Genomic DNA, 21,252 nt, shown 5'->3' on the forward strand with positions numbered 1-21,252 from the left:
AACCTTCATGCTCTAAACTTCCCTATATACCATATTCACAGTTGAGGCCTCTAAAGCAAAATGTGAAATAAAAATAACCTAAAGTATTTTAGAAGTTTCTATTATAGCTTATAAATCAGGACACAACTCACAGTCAATATTCAGAGTAGAGAGTAAGTGCACCTAAGTGGAAAGAATATAAAGGAAGCAAAGACCTCCTGGTGAGTTAGGAGACGTTGAAGGCTATTCTACTGCAGACGATACTACAGATTGATTATGTCCCCTCAGAATCCACATGTTGAAACCTCATCCTCAATATGATGGTATTTGGAAGTAGGGTCTTTCGGGGGTGATTAGGTCATGAGGGTGGAGGCCTCATGAGTACTGTTAGTGCCCTTACAAAAAAAGCCTCAGAGAGCTCCCTTGCCATGTTGACCACATAAGGTCACAGTGAAAAATGGCCACCTACGACCCAGGAAGTAGGCTCTTACCAGACGCTGAATCTGCTGGCACATTGATCTTGGACTTTCTAGCCTCCAGTACTGTAGAAACAAATTTCTGTCTTTTATAATCCACCCAGTCTATGGTATTTTTATTATAGCAGCCCTAATGGATAAGACAGTTAAATACCCCCCGAAATACAAATAAAGCCAGAAACATAACCAAGATTCATTTAGCATAAATTCAAGAATTGCTAGACTTTGTTGATCAGCCAATTTGTCAGATCCATCCAGGTTCCCATCCCCTCCTTATACCATTCTCCTCGGGAATGTGTCCCAAGGTAACTGCCCCCTTTACAGTAATAGCCACAGCCACAATTAAGAAAATAATAATACATAATGTTTATTGAGGTTTATATTGTGCCAGGATCTATAAGCACATTATGTGGATTATATCTTTTAATCATTACAACAACGCTATTAGATTCCTACTGCTTTATCCATAGTCTACAAGCTAGACAAACTGCAGAAGGCTTCAGAGCTACTGACTGTTTGATCCAGGATCCAACTCCCAGTCTATCTGATTCCATTCTCTTAACAACACATTATATTAATATACCTGTAAGTTATATCTCAGTTAAATGACTGAAGTCTTCTTGATAAACATTGCACCAAAAAGTAAAATAATAATTAAATAAGAAAAAAAACTTGATTGGTACTCCATTCATTTACCAGTTAATTTTTTATCATAATGTGTGCCAAGCATTGTGCTATGGCACTGGAAATACTGCAGTGTCATCATCATCATTATCGTCATATCCATCACAGGACACAACTATTGTCCTAAGCATTTAACCTGTATTAAATCCTCACAATAATCCTAGGAGTCAGGCTGTATTATTACTATCCCCATTTAATTTATTTATTTATTTTTGAAAACTAAGGTTAGTCATCTACTGAAACTGAAAACTCTTGACTCCTGAGCCTGGGAGCTTTATCTTGTTTTATGTTTTCACTTTGTGGTTATCACACTGCATATAGATTACTGTAATATGTTTCATTTTGCATAAATATGTAACTCTTCACAAACATTTTAACGCTATATATAATGTGAGTAAATTAGAAAATATTCTAATTTATTATATGATACATGCTTTATTTTCTAACAGGTTTTTTAAGTAGTGTTGGAACATACCCAACCATTTGGTTGGAGAAACAAAGGGCGATTCTTGTGAACTTAAATATGATGCCAAAAGCAGAATTCATAAAGGAAAATATGGATTATTTTGCAAAATAAATTTGTTTTACCTTTTGCATATTAAACATAATAAATATAATATAAAGATAAATGAAACTTGAGACAACATACTTGCAACATGTAAGTCACTTCCTTAATGTGTTTGAACAGTTAGGCTCGACATAAGCACCCTACATAAAAATGAAATCCACTCCTGAAATCCCTACCCTCTCCTTTTAACCTACAAGACAATTTCCTTAGTTTATTCTCTGTTCCACTTCATTAGAATGTAAGCTCTATGTGAGCAAGAATTTCTGTCTGTTTTGTTCACCGTCTGTAATTGCAACACCCAGAACAGTTCTTGGCATCCATCTCTACATAATAAAATGTATATGAATAAATTATAAAACTAGGTGGTATGATCTACTTCATGGTTAAAAACATTACTTTGAGATATTTATTTATTGAAACAAGTCTCTAAATATAGACACCAAAGGGTTACCATTACAACTTTTCTTCAATGAGTATATACTTCAGGTTAAAAAATACTTAAAACTAAAACAAAGATGAGGAAGTAACTGTCCCTCAAAAAAAAAAAAAAAAAAAAGCCAAGGTTTCTTTCTTATCACATAAGAAAGAGCAAAGCATTAGATTTTAACATTTTTATTCTACATAATCCTTTGCCGTTGTATACCTTTTTTAGAAAGACACGTCATCTTCAGAGCTTTTAGACTAGGAGTTGAAATCACACAATTATTGGGGTCACAAGCATACAAATTGTTTTAGAACCACCGAGGCATTTAAGAAAGGTAGAAGTATAGTTGCCCAAAGGGAAATAAAAAGCAGTTTGCAGTGACATAAAGATGGTCATTACACAAACAACTCTAAACAGAGCTGTTTCAGAGGCTCTTGACTCCTGGGCAGACACAGTGCCCAGGTGCTGTCTTTTCCCCTCTGCCAAGTATATCTGGGTTCAGCAGGTGTGACTGCGTGGTGGGAGGAGGTAAAGAAGTTATGGCTGGAGGAGCTCATGGGAGTGATCACCAAGGCACTGGGGCAATTAGCATATCAGAGGGCTACCTGCAGCTCCTCCACCTGACAGTGAAAAACCACCAAGTGCTTTGATTTTGTTGCATATACATTTCTTTTCAACTCCTGATAATAAAATGACAGTCTGAAGCTTACTGTCTATCTTGCATATACAATTACAACTATTTTATTGTAATTTGATAATTTAAGGTAAAACCCGAATCTTGATTTTAAAGTGTTTATAAATTAGACAGAGATGAAAACAAGTTGGTAATTTATTTAGTCAGCTCTTAGAGTTTGCCTCTACTTAAGTATTTATTGCTTTCTAAAAGTGTATCACTTGTGCCATAAATCACACGTCAATGCATCAGTGCAAGTAGATAAGAATTTATTAAATTAGTTAATGGGTCTATTAAAGGAACACATTTTTTGTTTTAACCAGAGAAAGATTTATACACCAGCAGAGTTGTTTTCCATTCATGTTTTTCACTCCTTCATGCATGCATAAACTCAGCCAACAAATATTGAGTGCCTACTGTGTACAAGGCATCACGTTTGGAGCTGGATATACCCATTAGGGAATAAAACAGATGTTCTTCCAGCCCCCATGGAGCTTGCAAGAATACATTACGAACAAGAGAGAAAATAAGATAATAAACAAGTGATTATATAAATGTGATTTTTGAAAAATGCATAATTTCAAAAAAGAACAGTAATAGAAGCTAGTGACAGGGGTATATTGTTTGTATCTATGTGTATGTTGACACCTCAGTACTTGGAGAAGGTGATCACAAAGATTCTCTGAGGTTGTGCAGTTTAAGCTGAGGAATGATCTGGGAGCAGAAAATGGCAACATATAGAAGGAGATAGCTAGAAATAAATAAAGAAATAGGAAAAATACAGAAATAGAGACAGATGATGGTTTCAAGAAGATAGTGAATACTTCAAAGGCCCCAAAAGAAATAAATATGCAAAAAAAGGTAAGGATAAGAATTTATACATTGTATTATTATTTAGCTGATATGTACATGAAATTAAAATAGCAATAAGTAGCAGAATAACAATTTACAGTGAAGAAATCAGGTTATTCTGAGATTCTGTGGGCAGAGAATACATCATACAGTAGTAATGGTCATCATTCTGAATACAGAATGAAGAAAACTATAAAGTAAAACTCCAGTGAAGGCTAGTGCAAAACAAAATTATGAAATAAAATGACATAGATAAGTATTACTTGGAAAAAGGTGGTCTGATAGAAAAAATTAACCAGCAAAGCAATAGATTAAAAATTAAGATTGTATTTGCAAAATTAAAAAGTACAGACTAATGTGTGTGGTGTTATTTTAGGGAAGCACATCCCTGGAATTCTCTGTTGAGTTTTTGGCAAGCCTGTTGCATAAATATGTAGGCTACTTGGACAGATTCCAAATGACACAACTAAAAGGATGAAAGGAATGGCTTACAAGGACAGATTAAAGGAAAAATATGTACGACTTTAGCATCTCAGAAACTAAAGAAGAAACATTATGGCTTACAAATATTTGAAACATGTAAATTGAGGGAAAAGAATTCTTTGTGTACAAGGTTGCACAATTACGAGCATATTAAAAAGGAAAAAATTTCCCCTAGTAATAATGTTGTTTTCCAGTAAGAACCATTTGGACAAATAATCCAAGATGGGCAAGGATTAAGGCCACCAAGCAGATATAGACATTCCTAGTAACTTAAACTCTGTAGACCTCAAAATACATAGAGGCCTATCTGAATAGGACAAAGTAGGACATCTTCCCATTACCCAGCTATGCTTTAAATTTAGAAGGGATCCTTCCTCGGATTTAAGGCTTTTCTCTGCCATTGTGCTAAAGTGAAAAGAGTCCTGGACTTGGGTCTACAAAACCTAGTTTTGAGTGTTTATCACTGGGAATAGAATTATTCTGTCTATAGCTTCATCTGTCAATGGGGATAATAATAATCCACTAGGTTTTTGTGAGGTTTAAAAGAGCTGTTGCATATGAAAACATATTTTATGTGCTTGAAAGCATAGCTCTTAGTGAATATATCAATTATCATAATGAGCTCAATGTGTCAAAAGGTGTAGGATGAAGACTGTCAAAGTGCATGATGCCTGGGACTAGGCTATTACATCTGTCTTCCTGCTCTAGAGAAAATCAGCTCTCCTCTGAGTTACTGTCTAACCTGCAGTTCTCTTAATTGGTTACCGTTTTCTCTCCCATAGCTTATAGAGATGTGGGAGGAGTCCCTCTTGTTCCTCAGTGCAACTTCCTGAACATTCTCTCCTTCTGCTCAAAAAAAACAACAGCAAAAAAACCCTACCCAGTTTTAATTTCATGCCATAGAGCTCTATTCCCCAATACTACCCCCCTATTATAGTTATTTCTTCATCTCTGTACCTCTCTCACTCCTTAAAGATTTCTGTTCCTGGTTCACTATCATTCTCTCCAACATTTCTCCTGGTATAATTTTCTGGGGAATTTCAATACCCATATAGATAATTTTTCCAAGTGTTTTGATTCTCCTCTTCCAATGATCTTGTCTTCTACCCTCCTTCAGCCATAACTCCTATGGTCATACTCCCAAATTTATAATTATCAATATCTGTAATTATAGTATAATTACTGCAATGCCCCCATCACCTTACTCCTCATACCATCACTTTCTTTCTTGCTCATTCCCTTTTGGACCCAAAACTCAACATTTCAAATTCACCAGGATTTCCAGTGGATCCTATTACCTCTTGACAGAACTCCAGTTTTCTCATGGCCAATGAGGGGAAAGGGACGTTGGAAATTACCTTAGTTTGAGACTTAAAGAAGCAAAAATGATGAAAGCATGTGGGCTGAAAAATTCACAAATGGTTGAATACATCTTGAAATGGATAACCACAAAGACCAGGCTGGTAAAGAAGAGAAATAAGAAGAACTGAAAATTACAGCAATGACAAGAGTGGGTTTACTGGGAATGAAGGGCAAGGAGAGGTAGAAAGACAGAAAATTCTGGCAAGAAATGGAAAGTCTGAGAAATTTAAAGTACTAGTAAATGAGCAAATCATGCGATGAGAAAGTGTAATGAACAGCATTGCCAGTAGGTACCTAAGAATGGAGCTGGGAATCATTAGTGTTGGGAACTTCCAGGAAGTTTAACACCAGAATATTAAAAGGGTCACAAGTTTTTAAGGGAACAAATAATAGAGAAGAAACAAGGTTCTGAAGCCTTTGAGGAAATTCAGTATGTTGTGATGGTTAGTAATTGGCTCCAAAGAGGAAAGGAGATGTTATAGGCTGACGGCAGGAAAGTGTGAATGTCGTACTAAGAGGCAGTTAGAATAGTTTCTGAAAAAGCAAGTAGTACGCCAACTCCTCCTTCTCATCTTGTGGGTCCAAGAACTGAGAAAAAAGCACCAACTATAACTACCTAAAGCAAAGTGGTATAGCAGAAAAGAGTAAAAGATAAGCTGGAATCACAGTCAAGTTCAAACTCTATCAATGGTTGCTTAAATTATAGGACATGTTGAATTATAATGTGACTTTCTCAAACCTCAGGTTCCTTATCTGTTAAATGAGATTAAGAATGCCTTTTCCACTTATGTTCCCTAGAATAGACATGGGAAATGCTTAAGAAATTTTAACTATTGTTTTTATTATTATTATTATTATTTTAGGGGAATAAATATAATAAAGCATGTAGAGGTCCATTTCAACTATAAAATACCATACAGATGTACAGAAGAAGATATTAACAAGGTGATCTCATATGATGTAATTTTCATTATTTTGTAAAATACTTAAAGTTAATCCAATTCTAGTTTTAAAAAATAAATATCTTGGTTAAATAACTCTTAAAAGAAACCAGAAGATATCATTTTCTAGTTGATATGGTTTGAGACCATTTGGTGCTTTTGTTTGGCTCAAATTTCTTAATGGGGTTACACAGAAATAAAATTAAATGAGGATGGAATGTAAAGCAAATAAAATACCTTCATTAAACTAGCAGAAATAAAAACCTAGTTAACCTTTAAAATCACCATGTCCTACATTATGTACCTGTTAACCTCTAAAATCACTTTTTCCTACATAACGTATCTGAAAATTATAGAGAAAGCATGCTCTTACATATCATACTGAATAACAGTGGAGCAATGGAATCCTAGAAAACCAAAATAAATTCTAAAAGTCATGTTGAAATAAAATTGAATGGCAAGGTTTTGAATCACTTCCCGAGTACTCCTCTTCTTGTTCCTGTCTTCACTATTCATACTAGTGATGCATTTTTCTGAAAGACACATTAACTCTTTCTGACCAAACAGAGCATATGCCACCCTTTATTTCTGAATGTGAAAAGAAAAGATGTATTGACACTTTACCAAACTAAATTTGAAAATTTTAAAAATTTTGTCCCAAGAAAATAAATATAACTTACCCCTTCCAAAATATCTACCTGTTAAATAGAAATTGGATATGATGTGTGTGTTTTACAAATAAGAAAATCATTTAACAAAATATTTCCATGACATGCAGGATGTGTCGCTCACTGAAATACAGCATAGTTCAGTAGTTAAGAGAGCAGGCTCTAGATTTAAACTGGATCCTATTTCTAACAAGCTACTTAGTAGATTATTTATTTGGGAGATTACTTAACCTCTCTGTATCTCTCTTCTCATTCATATGTAAATAATAATAGTACTTGCCTCATAGAATCATAGTGAGAATCAAAGATGGTACTTAGAACAGGGGAACACCTAACATGCACCAAATAAATACTACACTTACTAACTATACTTAAGAAAGACATCCGAATGAATGCTCCTTGTTAAGTTATCTAGCAAGATGCTTAAATAGACATGGTGGCAGTCCCCAAATAAAGAGAAGAAAGCAAAAAACAAACTGACGTCTGAAAAATTATTGTTTCTAGATCAAAATTAAAGTTAGGTGGAAATGTTAGAACCTTGTATCTAACAAAGAAATCAATCACTCAGAGGTAGGTTTTCTTTTAACTGAAGATGCACAACAAACACAGCACTTCTCGTCATGCCTGCATGTTAATATTATGTGTTTAGCAATGCTCTTGCAGGAGTATTGAGAAATATTTTCAAAGTAGTTCACTCTATAACATATATTGTAAAAAAAAAGAAAAAAAAAAGTTAATATAACAAAGTGAGAAACAAAGCTTTTAAAGTTCCTGGGACTACTTTGGACTTATCTTTTATAACATACTGCTGTTTAAAATATGTGGGTAGCTCTCACAGAACACTGACGGGGGCGAGGGCGGGGAGTGGATAGCTCCATTCATTTGGATATATATTGAGTGTTTCGGTTTTGTTGTTGCTGTTGTATAGTTGTGTTGTTTGTTTTGCCTTGCACTGCTCTAAGCCCTGGCTCTGTAGGAAGTACAACATATGACACAAGAATTTATAAATAAATATGAAAGCATTTTGAATGGTAATTTGCATTTTGTTTGCCTATAGACAATTTCAAAATAGTGTTGACAATACAAAAGTTAAACTATAGAACGAAAAAAGATGAATAAACAAACAGGAAAAGGTGTGTGGATAAAATTAGAGTTCAATTAGCATTTGGAGCCAAACATGTGAGGGGAGAAGGGTATCGGAGATGTGAGCAAAGATAAGACCGATGCCTATAATTGGGAGACTGCTCTATGCTACTGGGAGGGATTCGCCAATTTATTTCAAACAAGAATATTCTCCAATGTTCCCACTTGACTGTCCCAGTCTTTTCTGCCCAAGGGTCATGAGCCCGTTTGACCTGGGCTGTCTTCATATGCTCTCCAGTAGCAGTAAAATGTAAATGGTCATCCTGACCTCAGTACAAGAAGAGACTTAAGAGGATTATTGTGCATTCCCAAAATAAATGTCTTCATCAAATACCAAGCATAAACCTTAAAGAATGCATGGTGTCCTAACCCATTCAGAAACCACTTTCAATCATGCACAAAGTCATTTAACAAAAAGAGATTAAAACCTTGGCCTTTCCGTCTGTGGGCTGTTATACTATATTAAATTAGTTTTAAAGAGACTGATCAGTTTGATACAGACCTGTTTTAGAAAATAGAAAAAAGTAAAGCTTAGATCTAGAGTCAATTTCCTTTCTCCATAGTAACAATCACATTCAAAAGTGCTTTAGTACTCAAAAAGCCTTCACTTAAATTCTTGAACTTAAATCCTCCATTCTACTTCATGCACTATTAAATCTTCTGTTGAACAAATCCTACACAGCTTCTATCACCATAATAATGCATATTTTAAAACAAAATAGTAGTACCTTTCCTTCTAAAATATAACCAAATAATTGCAGGGCATCTTACCTGCATTCTGAGATCTACTTCTTTTCTACAAAATTGAGTCCTCTGTTTTGTAATTTGTACCTTCATTCATTACTTTAGGAGGAAAATCAATAAAAAAACGTATAACAACATATTATCTGAAATGATGGGAAAATAACATTTCAAACAAGCACATTCTTCAGATATGTCTCTTTCACCTTTAAACAGGTTTTTCAAGCTTAAACATTTTGGACAAAATCTCTTCAATAATGCACATATTTCACTGCCTTTGTATCCCCCAAATGTTGAACATATTGCAGTGAGTCTTTGTCTAGGATGCAAGATCAATATTGGCATCAAATACAAGCATATTCTCTCACAGGGTAATGCCTTTTGGCCTTTAAACATAGCCCCTCTCCCACCCCAAATAAATGTCTCTAGTTTTTTACACTGTAAGGTAGCTCTGCTTTTACATATACTTTTTCAATCTCCTCTTTGTCTAACAGCTGCCATGTTTTATTGCTCTGATTAAGTTTGACCTTTTACCTCATATGTCTTTAATTTTTTGAATTCAGTTTATAGAGAGCCCAGGAACTTAAAAACCAAGAGAAACAGACTTTTCTATATGATTTAAGGCTGAAATGCATTATCTATTTTAGGTGGTCAGGAGTTTTTGATGTTGTCTCCTAGGTTCTCAGCTCTGTGCTACAGGCAAAGCAAGATACTTCTCTACAAGTGGGGTGGATATAAGTTATTGCCCAGTTGATGGTTTTAGGCAGGACACTGTGATCGTATCAAGGTATAAAATCCTGAGTTGCTCCATAATTCAGATCCTAATTTACTTCTGTTTATGTTTTAAACCTCAGGATTTAGTAGTAGAGGCTTTACATTGTCATTTTTTTTTTCCTCACAAGAAAGCAAATTGCAAATGCCACAGTGTTTTAGAGATTTGCAACCTTTTAATAATGATGACAGAATTTTATAGTGGATGCTGTGCCCTAGTTGCTATCCAGCAAGGAAATGTTGGGAGGGGGGTTATTTAAGGAGGACTCTGACACAGAAAGGATACCACTGGAGACAGACTGCTTGACATGATATCAGCGACTTTATAAGAAACAGAGAGAACGTGTAGAAATGGTGTGACGGTGAATCTGTAACACTGTTTTAAGGGCTATATCAGCAGATGCTAGAACTAACTTTTGAGGAATGGTTATCAGTTAAGGATCAATTAGAAACAAATAATATCAGGTCACTGACAGCTATTGAAACACAATAGGCACATACATAAGGAATAATAACTGGCTTAAATGGGTAATGACAAAACTTTATCATGTCATTTAGTCTCTTTTGGCCACGTGACTTAAGTTAGAAACTTACAAGTTTCAGGAAACATACACTTTACCATTGTGACAGAAAAGGATAAGCTGTAATCTCCTCCAGTACTTTAGATCTGTACATATAAATAGTTGAATATACATCCACGTAAATCAATATAACAAGTACTTACTTCTATGCATAAAATTTACAGCTGGTATGGAGAGTAAGCTTAAAAGTATGCCAAACATTTCAGTAATAATTGTTTTACTACAAGCTCCTCATAGCTCTACGTGCATTTCCTTGGAAGTTACTCAGGAACCCCCTGAGAAATAATGGCTCAACCTAGACATATAGTTATTTGTGTGTGGCAGTTAGAACAACTCTGCTTCCAAGTAAAAATCCTGTGGTACAAGCAGCAGGTCCTTACAACTCACCCTCCCTATCTTTCTCAGGGGAGCACTGAAAACTTTAATAATATCAGTTTCACAGAGAGTAGAAAGTCACTTTATGTGGATTTGCAGATTAACATTTACTACTTTACTTCCCCCACCCACCACCCAACATCTTTCCTTTAAAAGATCTCCACTGATTATCCTGACACCTGCTGGCAAGGGCATAGTCAATGATCCCAGTCTACTTTTCCCTTCAACAATTCTCCCAAAGCAAAGACTGTTTAGAGGTATTTTCAGTAACAATTAAGGGGTAATTCATTCAGTGTGAGTATTTATAGTACTTAATTTTTAGCATTATCACACAACCATGAGAAAATTTTCAATAATCCATTTCACATAGCCAACAACTTAAGTCTTTATATATAAATACATGTTTGCTTTGATTAACCAAAAGATATTATAATCATTATAAGGGCTGTGATTTAAAAAACAAAAACAAAAACATGCTAGACATCTTCCTTAAGACAGGTAAGAAGTAATAGGAATGGCTTGGCTTTGGTTTTCTACTATTTTTTTTTTCATCATAATAACATCAGTTTGCAAACTACTTAGGAAATAAACTCAAACTCATATAAACTCATAGGAGTAAACTGATTACAAAATTTGCTGTTTGTTTCTCAGTACCCAAGCGTTCTGATTTACTCTGATTTGAACTGAGTTCTGAAACCTGCACTGTTTTTCGTGGGTTTATTTGGCAAGGAATATAATGAACCTACTACATCATAAATGATACTCAAAGCTATTGGTGCCTGCAAGTATGTTCGGTAAACAACAAATATCAGAATTACTTTCTTAGGCTTTAGGAAACTCTCAGATCAGGCGGGTTTTCAAAACTGTACACAAATGATAACATATACAGTCCATCCCATTATTCAAAACCCTTCAAAAGATGAAAAGTTTTAAAAATAAATTACCTAATTAAAATTTTTATCTTAATTAATATCAGTGAAATTAAGAGTGTGGACTACTAATTTAGAGTCTAAAAACTGTCAAATTTATACTTTGTAATGGTTTTGAGCAACCAAGCTTTTTTAGTCTAGTCATGTATATGGTATTCTCATTTTGTGAGAAGGAAAAATCATATGTATCTGACAAAAAAGGAAAATTTTATGAAAATATTTATTAAAAATACCCTACATCCTGAATACATGTTTTATATAAACACTGATCTTAAGATATTTGAGAAAAATACAAGAGAGTTTTAATTTAGAGAAGAGCTCAGAAGTAAAATACATTTGCCTGGTTTTGAAGATCTTTGTAAATTCAAGACTACAGAGGGGAGAACAGACCATTTCAATTTTTGTAACCCTTAATTTGTATTATTATAAATGTTTTCCCCAAACAATATAAATTTAAAACAAAAATACATTTCAATTCTAAGAAAATATTTCAAAAATAATTAGAAAAAAATTTCTTTAGGACCAAAAGGGAAAAAATGTGTTTTGCATCATAACAGTGGTCAGGGCTTTGCATTAGTGTCAAACTGTACCAGCAGGATACTTTATCTTCAATTACTTATTATTTTTAATTCAGTGTTTCAAAATTATTTTTTTTAATGTTTCACCTGGAATCTGCAGCTAGCATTTATTTTTAAAGTATAAAATTAATGATCATGTAAGTCAAGTAATGAAGACACTAATGTGTAATAATTTTTTTAAAGTACAGTAGCCTGTTATTTCAGCATCAGTATTGCTATACTAATCATAGAAGCATGGGTGCTTTTACCTCGAGTGAGACTGTTCAGGTACTAATTGATCCCCATGTAGAATTAACTAAAAATCGCCATTGATTAAAAAAGGAAATGCGAACGCCAATGATTTCATAGTATTTAGGACATGTCTAGACGTTTTTAAACAGTGCCATTTGCTTAAAGACTTCAGACACAAACTGCAAGCACAGGAACAGATTGCATAAGATGTCACGTGCTTGCTGCAACTGTATGCATGTAATTGGATTTTTTAGAGCAACCCATAACAATGAATAATTTAAGAGTTAATGAAATATTCAATCTGACTGATCCATTGGTTTAATTTTAAAATAAAAACGACTAAGAAAAGGAATTACATGTCCCTATCAAATCCCAGTCATTAATACGCGTAAATTGCAACCCATACAGGGAAACACCAATTTATAAAACGTACATTAGACAAATGATATCTGGGGAGGTGGGGTGGGAGAGGTGCAAGGGAAATTCTCATCGTCAACACTGGTCTCAATAAGTTTGCTCAAAGTTTAATTGTTTGGAGATGTCACGCAAGCTGTACTCTGCCTTTCTGCAGAGCTGAGGGAGAATAAATTAGAAAGGTGCAAGTTTAACAAAAAGAGCTCGTGGAAAATGGTCCATTTCTTTCCTATCCCTCTCCTCACAGGCTGTCTGGATAAAAAGAGAAATCTACGGAAGAATGTGGAGTACACACTGCCCAGCATTGTCTAGGGGACGGAAAGAGAGCCCAGGCAACACACCAAGGTTGGATTGCCTGGCGGAGTAAGCTGTGCCCTAGGCATGTGTATCTTTAGACAGCAGAGCTTCGGGCTGCAGCGAGACGGGACTCACCGCGCGCCCGAGGGCTCCAGCAACCAGACCTAGGGAGGCTAGCGCGGTACACAGGTTAGATACACTTTCTCCTCCTCCACCTGCGCCGCCCTCCGCCTAGGTGCCAGGACCGATGATGGAGGCGATGGTGTCAAGGAGTAGGTGCCTGTGAGTGGGTGAGTGTGTGTTTTCGGTTTGGGGTGGGAACGGAGGCGGGGAAAGGAGGAGGGGAGGGGAATGCCTGCCGTTCTCCCCCTCCTTTCGTGCTGAGGGATCAAAGTGCAGAAGGAATCCAGACGGGAAATGAAAGAAAGGAGAAATATCGGCAGTGGAAGCACTGTCCTTTTCCTATAGCTGGGGCAGTCCGCGGTGCAACTACAGAGCCATTACCATTCCTTAACCTTCAGTGGAGCGGCTGGCGGCCGCTGCCTGATAACTGGAAGGGCACATAGTAAACGCGGGCGAGGCACACACCTACTCGCAGGGGGAAATAGCCACGTTCTGGGGGAGGGAGGGAGGCCGAGGAAAGGTGCGGCCTGGATAGCTACTGGTAGGGCACCGAGGGCATCTGGCCAGGAACACCCGGCTTCTTAGGCAAATAGTAGCCCAAGAGTTCACAATTTTCCTGTGAAACAAACAGACGGATGGGTGCATGGATGAATGGTGTAGAATATTCATTCAGCGTCTAATCTCAAATGGATGTGAGTCAATGCATTTGTAAATCCAGCCACCGTTTTCGAGAGGCACAGCATTTTAAACCCTGTAGTGCACTCAGCTCTCCACTTGAAGCAGCCTGCGGAGGGTTTCATTACCCACTGAACACACAGAAGGAGCCGCCTGTATATGTGGGCGCAGAAGGGACTCGGGTCCGCCTCGAGCAACCTACCCAGAGTCCCTGCAGTTCCCCCTGCCCTTTCCAGGCGCCAACTTCAACCCCAGCGCGAGCGTAGATGGAACCAAGACCAAGGCTTGTCCTGACAGGCCATCCTTCCCAGGGACCTGGAAGCCGACTACGCGACTCAGCGGGAGACTCCTCAAAGTCCTGTGGTTTTTTTTTTTTTGTTTTTTTTTTTTAACAGACTGGTTTATTTCATGCAATTCATGAAAACCACCACCAGACCACCTCTTACAACTTTTCCGCTCTTGGGCGGGGGCGCCAGGGTAGTCTTGCAACGCAAGATTCCTTATTACCAAGAGTTAGGCTCCTACCAGGAGGGAATGCTTAAGCAAACCTTGAGGCCCTTTGGGCTAGAGGAAGGGCGGGTTCCTGGGGTTTTTCTGCTATTGGTGCTGCGCCTCCAGGATGGGGAGATGGGAGAAAGCCGAACTGACTTATCAGACCCGTCTCCACCGCACCCACCGCCCAAACTCCCAGCACCGGGTTCGGATTTGCAAACTGCTTGGCGTGGGCCGGGCACCAGAGCACAGCACCCTGGAGGCGGACAGCCCAGTGGCACTCCAGCCTCTTCCCCTTTCCACTACTCCACTCCCGGGGCACGCTCGCTTCCCTCGCTCCCCAGCGAAAGCCCCGTCTGGAGCCGGGAGCCGGCATCACCCACACTGCCCAGGGAGGGTTCGCGTGGCTACCCGGGGCCAAGTAAGCCGTGCAAGATCTGGTTCCCCTCCCGCCTCCCCTGCGACCCCGTCCTTCCTCGATCTCATCTGGGTACCCCACACCCTCTTCCCGGCTCAGCCCCGCACACTCCGCTCTGACTTTGCGAGCACTTTTCCTGGGCACGCAGGGCAGGGCGCAGCCTCCTCGGTGCTGCCCACGGCGCTCGCCACCCCTGGAGCGCCCGGGGGACCTCCTCCAGCCCCCTGCGCAGCGTTTCCCAGGGGACTCTCTGCCTGTCCCGCAACCGGCGCCCGGGGCCGTCGCCTCACCTTTGCAGAACTGAGGGACACCAAGGCTGAGCCCAACCAGGAGCCAAGCAGCCACCGAGCGCTTCATGATCCCGTCTCTCGGACGTGACCCCGCCGGTCAGGGGTCCTAGTGGAGGGTAGTGTCGCTGAGGTGGCACCGCAGGGCAGCGGCAGACCCCGCCCCGACAGAGGATTCAAGAAGATGTCTTTTTTCCTGCAGCGTCTCCTTAAACAAATTCTTGGAGAGAGCAAGAAAGAGTGGTGAGCAAAGGGAGGAATCTTTCTTCCCCTTTTGCCTGCGCTCCGGGGCGCTGGGAGGTGGGCGAGCTCCGGGGAGTCGCCAGCGGGCTCAGCCTCCTCTGCGGGTGGGTCCCAGGCGAGGCGCGGCGGGCGGGGCCGGGCGCCGGCTCCGGCGGCGGCTCGGGGTCACCCGCGCTGGCGGACCCGCAGACTGCGTGCTCTGCTCGCGCCGCCGCGGCCGGCTGCGGGGCTTCTGACTTAAGAGAACAATGAAGCGTGAGCAGGCGGGGAGCGAGGGAGCGAGCCGAGAGCGCACTGTGTACAAACAGAGGCGGCGTGCGTGTGAGCTTGAGCCTCGCAGGCGCCCGCCCGCCCCGCGCGCCCCTCCTTCCTATTCCCTCCGGCGGCCTCCCCCTCTTTCTCCCCCCACCCCCCGGAGGTGGCTCCTTCTGCTGGAAGAGAAAAGGGAGACAGCTGCAGCCACACCCTGGCACCTGCCACCACCTCTGAAGTTCCTACAGTGCCTGTACCTTCTGCACACACGCCAGAGACTCCGGGGTTAAGGGAAGCAACCCTTGGTGTCTGAGATTCTCTTGGTTTCCAGCACTGACTTTATAATTAACCACGTTAAGGAATCCCCTGAAGTCCCGTTCTCAGTATAGCCAGAAAAAGAAGTCAAGAGATTTTGAAAAGTGGCTCTTGGGGCACAAAGCTGCCCGAGAGACAGAACGCTGCAAAGTGAATTGTCCCGGATTCCAGGAAATGCAACGTGGTCAGCAGCCAGACTCTAATCAGCTGAGACAGGGCTGCTCTGCTGCTGTTCTGGCTGCACTTTGGTTGGCTCTAGGGTTGGGGAGAGAGCCCTGTGGGCTCATCTGTCCACCGGGGCAAAAAGGTGAAGGCACAGAGCAAGCCAGTGGGAGGCATACATCTCCTCAAGGAGGACATCTGTTTCAGATGAGAAATAGTAGGGCGAGTTTGGGGACCGTGCAAGAAAATAAAAGGCAAAGACAGATTCTTGAAGCATCACCATGGTAGATCAAATTTCGCTGCTACCCACCAAAAGCAATATAAATTGACTGGCTTTTGCAGTCAAAGTGGCTGAACCAAACTACAGCCCATGGCTTACAATAGTGTTTTCTCCTCTGTTTTCTATTTAAAGTATTTGCTTAGGGTACCTGGATTCAGCTCTGGCAGTTGCAGGTACCAAAATGAAAAACAGCCTTTTTTTTTTTTTTTCCTTCTAGAGAGGGAGGTAGGGAGGGAGACAGAAACACCAACAAAGAAACATTGAAGGAAACATTCTTGAAGGCAAAGATTTGAAAGGAGAACGTACTAAGAAAAGGATAGCAGAGGACAATTGGTCATGCAATTCATCTCCTTTTGCCTCCTTGAGTCCTTTAAACTTCAATTTCTACCTTCCTTTGGAATTTGAAGTGAGATCAAGGATGTAAGGCTGATGGAAAAATAACATTGCATACTGCCATCGAGAAGTTAAGGTACCGCTGGCAAACAAACAAAAAAACAACAGCAACAACAAAAATTATTTGAAAACAAGGTTTGTTCAGATCTCATGTTTGGTGGGGGTACAAGAACATTTTTTTAAAAATGATTTTGCTAAGGGAAAGGGGAAGAATCATTTATTTACATTCTGTTTTCTTGCTTAAAGCCACAGATGTTAGTGTAAGGTACCACTGTCCAGAGCTGCAGCAAAGCAGTTTTAAACAAGCAAATTCCAACTTTCTGTCACATCACTGTAACTTAATTTTAAAAGTATGCTTTTTATCAGTCATGTGGTGGCACGTCCATCATAAAGTATCTCTAACTTTTTGAAGTGAGATGTTTAATATTAGTTTTAAGGTATTATTTCTAAAACATAGTACTAAATCTCAAAAACAAACAGACACACACTACTATATATATGATAGGTAACCAACAAGGACCTACTGTATAGCGCAGGGAGGTCTACTCAATATTCTATGATAACCTATATGAGAAAAGAGTCTAAAAAAGAATGAATATATGTATTTGTATAACTGTATCACTTTGCTGTACACCTGAAACTAACAAGACATTGTAAATCGACTACACTCCAAGAAAATTAAAATAAATAAATAAATAATAAAATCAAATCAGAAACCAATGACTCTGTGATATTAAAGAAAAAAGTGTGCCAAGAGTTTTGTCTATTTTCCTATTTATTCCCTGTTTATTTCCACTTTTCTGACAATATATGACCTCAGTAGGCATGTTAGAAAGTTAAATAATTTTTTTGGCAACAGTGTATGTTACTAAAATTTTCTTTCTTTTAGTTTAAGTTCTTAAAAAAAAAAAAAACTCCAGGAGAGCATAAAACTACACTAAAATTCATATTCTATGACCAAATGCCTAGAATTGTGACTATAAATGCCATTCTGTATTACCTGGTAGTCGACTTGTAAAATATGTTGCCAGTTTAATACCTCTACTTTCTTAAGTCCCATTTCCAATCTAAATTTGGTACATAATCTTAGATTCATACCTCCCTGTACATAGTTACCCCTTTTCCCTCACTTATTGATAATCATCATGTACTAATAAGCCTTTCATTTTGAAAATTCCAGGCACTTTACCTAATTTACAGTTATAGGACTCATTTCACTCTTACTAAACTCATATACAGCCTGTCCAGAAGTGGAATATAAGAAATGTTAAAGGACCACAAGAAATAGACATTTTATAAAAGGAAAAGAAAAAGGGTGAAATTCTGTTAAGAATTTTTACCTCACATAAAGTGCAAAAGGACCTTTACTAATCACATATGATCCAACCTACAGTTTTATAGCTTCTCCAAATATATGCCTAGACCATCAAAAATGAATCTGTAGGGCTTCCCTGGTGGCACAGTGGTTGAGAATCTGCCTGCCAATGCAGGGGACATGGGTTCGAGTCCTGGTCTGGGAGGATCCCACATGCCGCGGAGCAACTAGGCCCGTGAGCCACAACTACTGAGCCTGCGCGTCTGGAGCCTGTGCTCCGCAACAAGAGAGGCCGCGATAGTGAGAGGCCCGCGCATCGCGATGAAGAGTGGCCCCCACTTGCCGCAACTAGAGAAAGCCCTCGCACAGAAACGAAGACCCAACACAGCCAAAAATAAATAATAAATAAATAACAAATAAATTAAAAAAAAAAAAAAATGAATCTATACATCACTTGAAGACAGCAGGTCCCAAAATATTTTCTGCAGGCTTACTTTCCCCAAGATGTTAATGGGGAAAAAAAAAGTTTCATAGTCAAATAATTTTGGGAAACATCGCCAATCAAAGCAGCCTCTTAAAGATTCATGGTGAATGTTAGCATATTAAAAACTTTGAAAGGTCCTGTGATTAAGAAACTTTTTCAAAAGTGTTAATCCAGCATTTTACAAAGTTTGTGGGGTTTTTTTTGTTTTTTTTTTTTAACTAAGGTAAGCTTTTTCTCTGCACACCTGTTAACATATTGTATTTAGCACTATAAGGAAAATAACTTGGGAAATGTTGTCTGAAAATAAAGCAGAATAAAGTATCAGCAAAACAAACAAAAAAGAGACTGTGGAAAGTCTACTAGTTTTCAAGAACTATTCTTATTGGCTCCTTGTTTAGATTCTGGAACAGAAAATGTCTGAATTGTCTGTCTCTACCACTTTAACTCTTAACATAGGCAATTCAGTTAATCGCCAAGTCTCAATATTCTTATCTGTAAGATGGAATTAGTAATAGTGTCAAACTCATAGTGGTAAAAAAGGGCCTAGGCCAGTAGTGGGCACACGGTGGTGGTGATGGTGATGGTGATGATGATGATGATGATGATGATGACGACGACGACGGAGACAATAATCACATACAGAATTCCAAAAGAATTTTCCTCAATAGCTGATTATCTCAATTTCCCATCCCCCATCCCCGTTAAATTATCTGGAAAAAATTTTTTTAACTCATCTTTTAATTTGTCAATCAGCAAATAAAGGTAGCATTTTGTATTCCTGTAATTATTGAAAGATATTTATAAATAAACTAGATATAGGAAGCGTCTTAGATTATTTGATCAAATTACACTCAGTACTACTATTAATTTTAAAAATCATTTTGTGCTTAAAAACTTTATTTTGCATTTCGAAAACTCTATTTTCTTTAATATCCCAAATGCCTCTGAATTAAAATCTCAGTATTGTGGGATCCAAAGCAGAAAACCCAGTCAAGCCCACCTGGACTTCTGACTTACAGAACTGTGGGCTCATAAATTGGTACTTTAAACTGCTAAACTTGTGATAACTTGTTAAGCAGCAAGAGAAAAGTAATACAGTGAGTCACTATCATCATCCCTTTTTTAGAGAGAAGGAATGCGGCACAGGTTGGTTACATAAATTGCCTATGGTCTCAGGTCAGTGTCAGTCTGAATCCGGAAACCACTTTACTCTACTGGTAAAAATCATGGAGGGTCAGCTGTATGCTAAGCACTAATGCATCTTTAAATATATTGCTTCACTAAGTCATCCCAACAACATTTATGAAGTAAATATTAGTATTATTTCTATTTAACAGTTGAGGAAACCAAGGATCATTTATATTTTCAATTTAAGTGTCTATAATTGTAATTGTCATTTTTTTAGTACCGTCTGCATTCTCTTTGACCTTGATTTATCATTTTAGAGTATACTCTGCTTGAGTGTAGAGTTCCAAGTACATTTTAAAATTTTCTAAAATATTTGCATAACTCATAACACTTTTTTCCATTGCTCTCCATAAACACCAAGCTAATTCTTTACTCCAGTCCTCTGTTCATGCTGTTGCCCCGATCTGAAAGGACTTCTTACAAATTCTACTAGCTGAATTCCTGTCTCCCTGTCAGACCACCCAAATTATTCCAGCACCACAGAACAACGATTTCTTAGAATTAGTACTCCTTATTTTTTTCTAGTTGTTTCATTGGTGCTAGCCTTATCTTTCCAAATAATTACAAACGGATCTTGCCATGAAGATAACTGCATTCCCTGGATATAGCTGAATGTTATGTTCTAAACTTCTTCAGTCTTTCCACTATGAACACTAGGGAAAATTCATTTTTAAAAATACACATGTTATACCAAATTCAGAGTTCCCAGTATTTCCCTGCTTGATTCCCTGATGGATGCTGTTTCCAGAACATATGCAGGCCCATTACACAGGGGTGAGCCTTTGCCTTCAGGGTCTGACCCTGGTAAGAGAAATTTCTGGCCTCTAATTACTTCCCTCCAGTTTCCTGCTCAATCCATTGAGCGACTTAGTTTTCAGCTCCCTAAAATATTTTTTAAATAACTAATACATGCACATAATAAAAGCTCAAAGGTACAAGTGGGTGTACAGAGAAATAAAGGTTTCCTTCTTGATGACATTCCCTCCTTACACAGGGATGCTTCCCCAGGGCCAACAGCTGGTAGCTAGTAGCTATTGCTGTGTATCTTTCAAAAGATATGTGTATATATACGTACACACATACAAACACACACCTGTGCACATGTGTGTATATAGAGTATTGTACACATGCTTTTGAAAAAAATTGCTAAATTATACAAACATTATGTATCTTACATTTTTTTCACCAAAAATTATATATTTCTGAAGTTGCATCAAAGACTGGCATAGTATTTGCATAACACAAATCCTTTTTGATAGACATTTCTTTCCAATCTTTTGTGATTGCAAGCAATGTTGCAGTGAATGCACACCTTACACACATGTGCAAGATAAACTCATTAGAATAGACTGCTTGAAGTGGCATTGTTGGGTGAAAATTGTGGGACTTCCCTGGTGGCACAGTGGTTAAGAATCCTCCTGCCAATGCAGGGGACACGGGTTGGAGCTCTGGTCC

The 21,252-nt window shown here is 38.6% G+C and overlaps 1 protein-coding gene across 2 annotated transcripts in view; it reads right to left on the minus strand.

Moving 5' to 3' along the window:
- Positions 1-17,363, minus strand: part of EDIL3 (EGF like repeats and discoidin domains 3) — a 431,990-nt gene extending 414,627 nt beyond the window's left edge. Inside the window, exons 1-2 of one of the 2 annotated variants that reach the window (XM_082377943.1) lie at positions 15,918-17,363; positions 15,169-15,385 (exon numbers count right to left, since the gene is read on the minus strand). In XM_082377943.1, coding sequence (XP_082234069.1) covers positions 15,169-15,235 — 67 coding nt within the window. In that variant the 5' untranslated portion in view covers positions 15,236-15,385; positions 15,918-17,363. Of the gene's footprint in view, positions 1-15,168; positions 15,464-15,917 lie in introns of those variants that run through there. The other variant, XM_082377944.1, reaches the window with a different exon arrangement.
- Positions 17,364-21,252: the final 3,889 nt, after the last annotated feature.

This window comes from Balaenoptera borealis, assembly GCF_965194805.1.
Source record: "Balaenoptera borealis genome assembly, chromosome: 2".
Taxonomy (NCBI): Eukaryota; Metazoa; Chordata; class Mammalia; order Artiodactyla; family Balaenopteridae; genus Balaenoptera; species Balaenoptera borealis.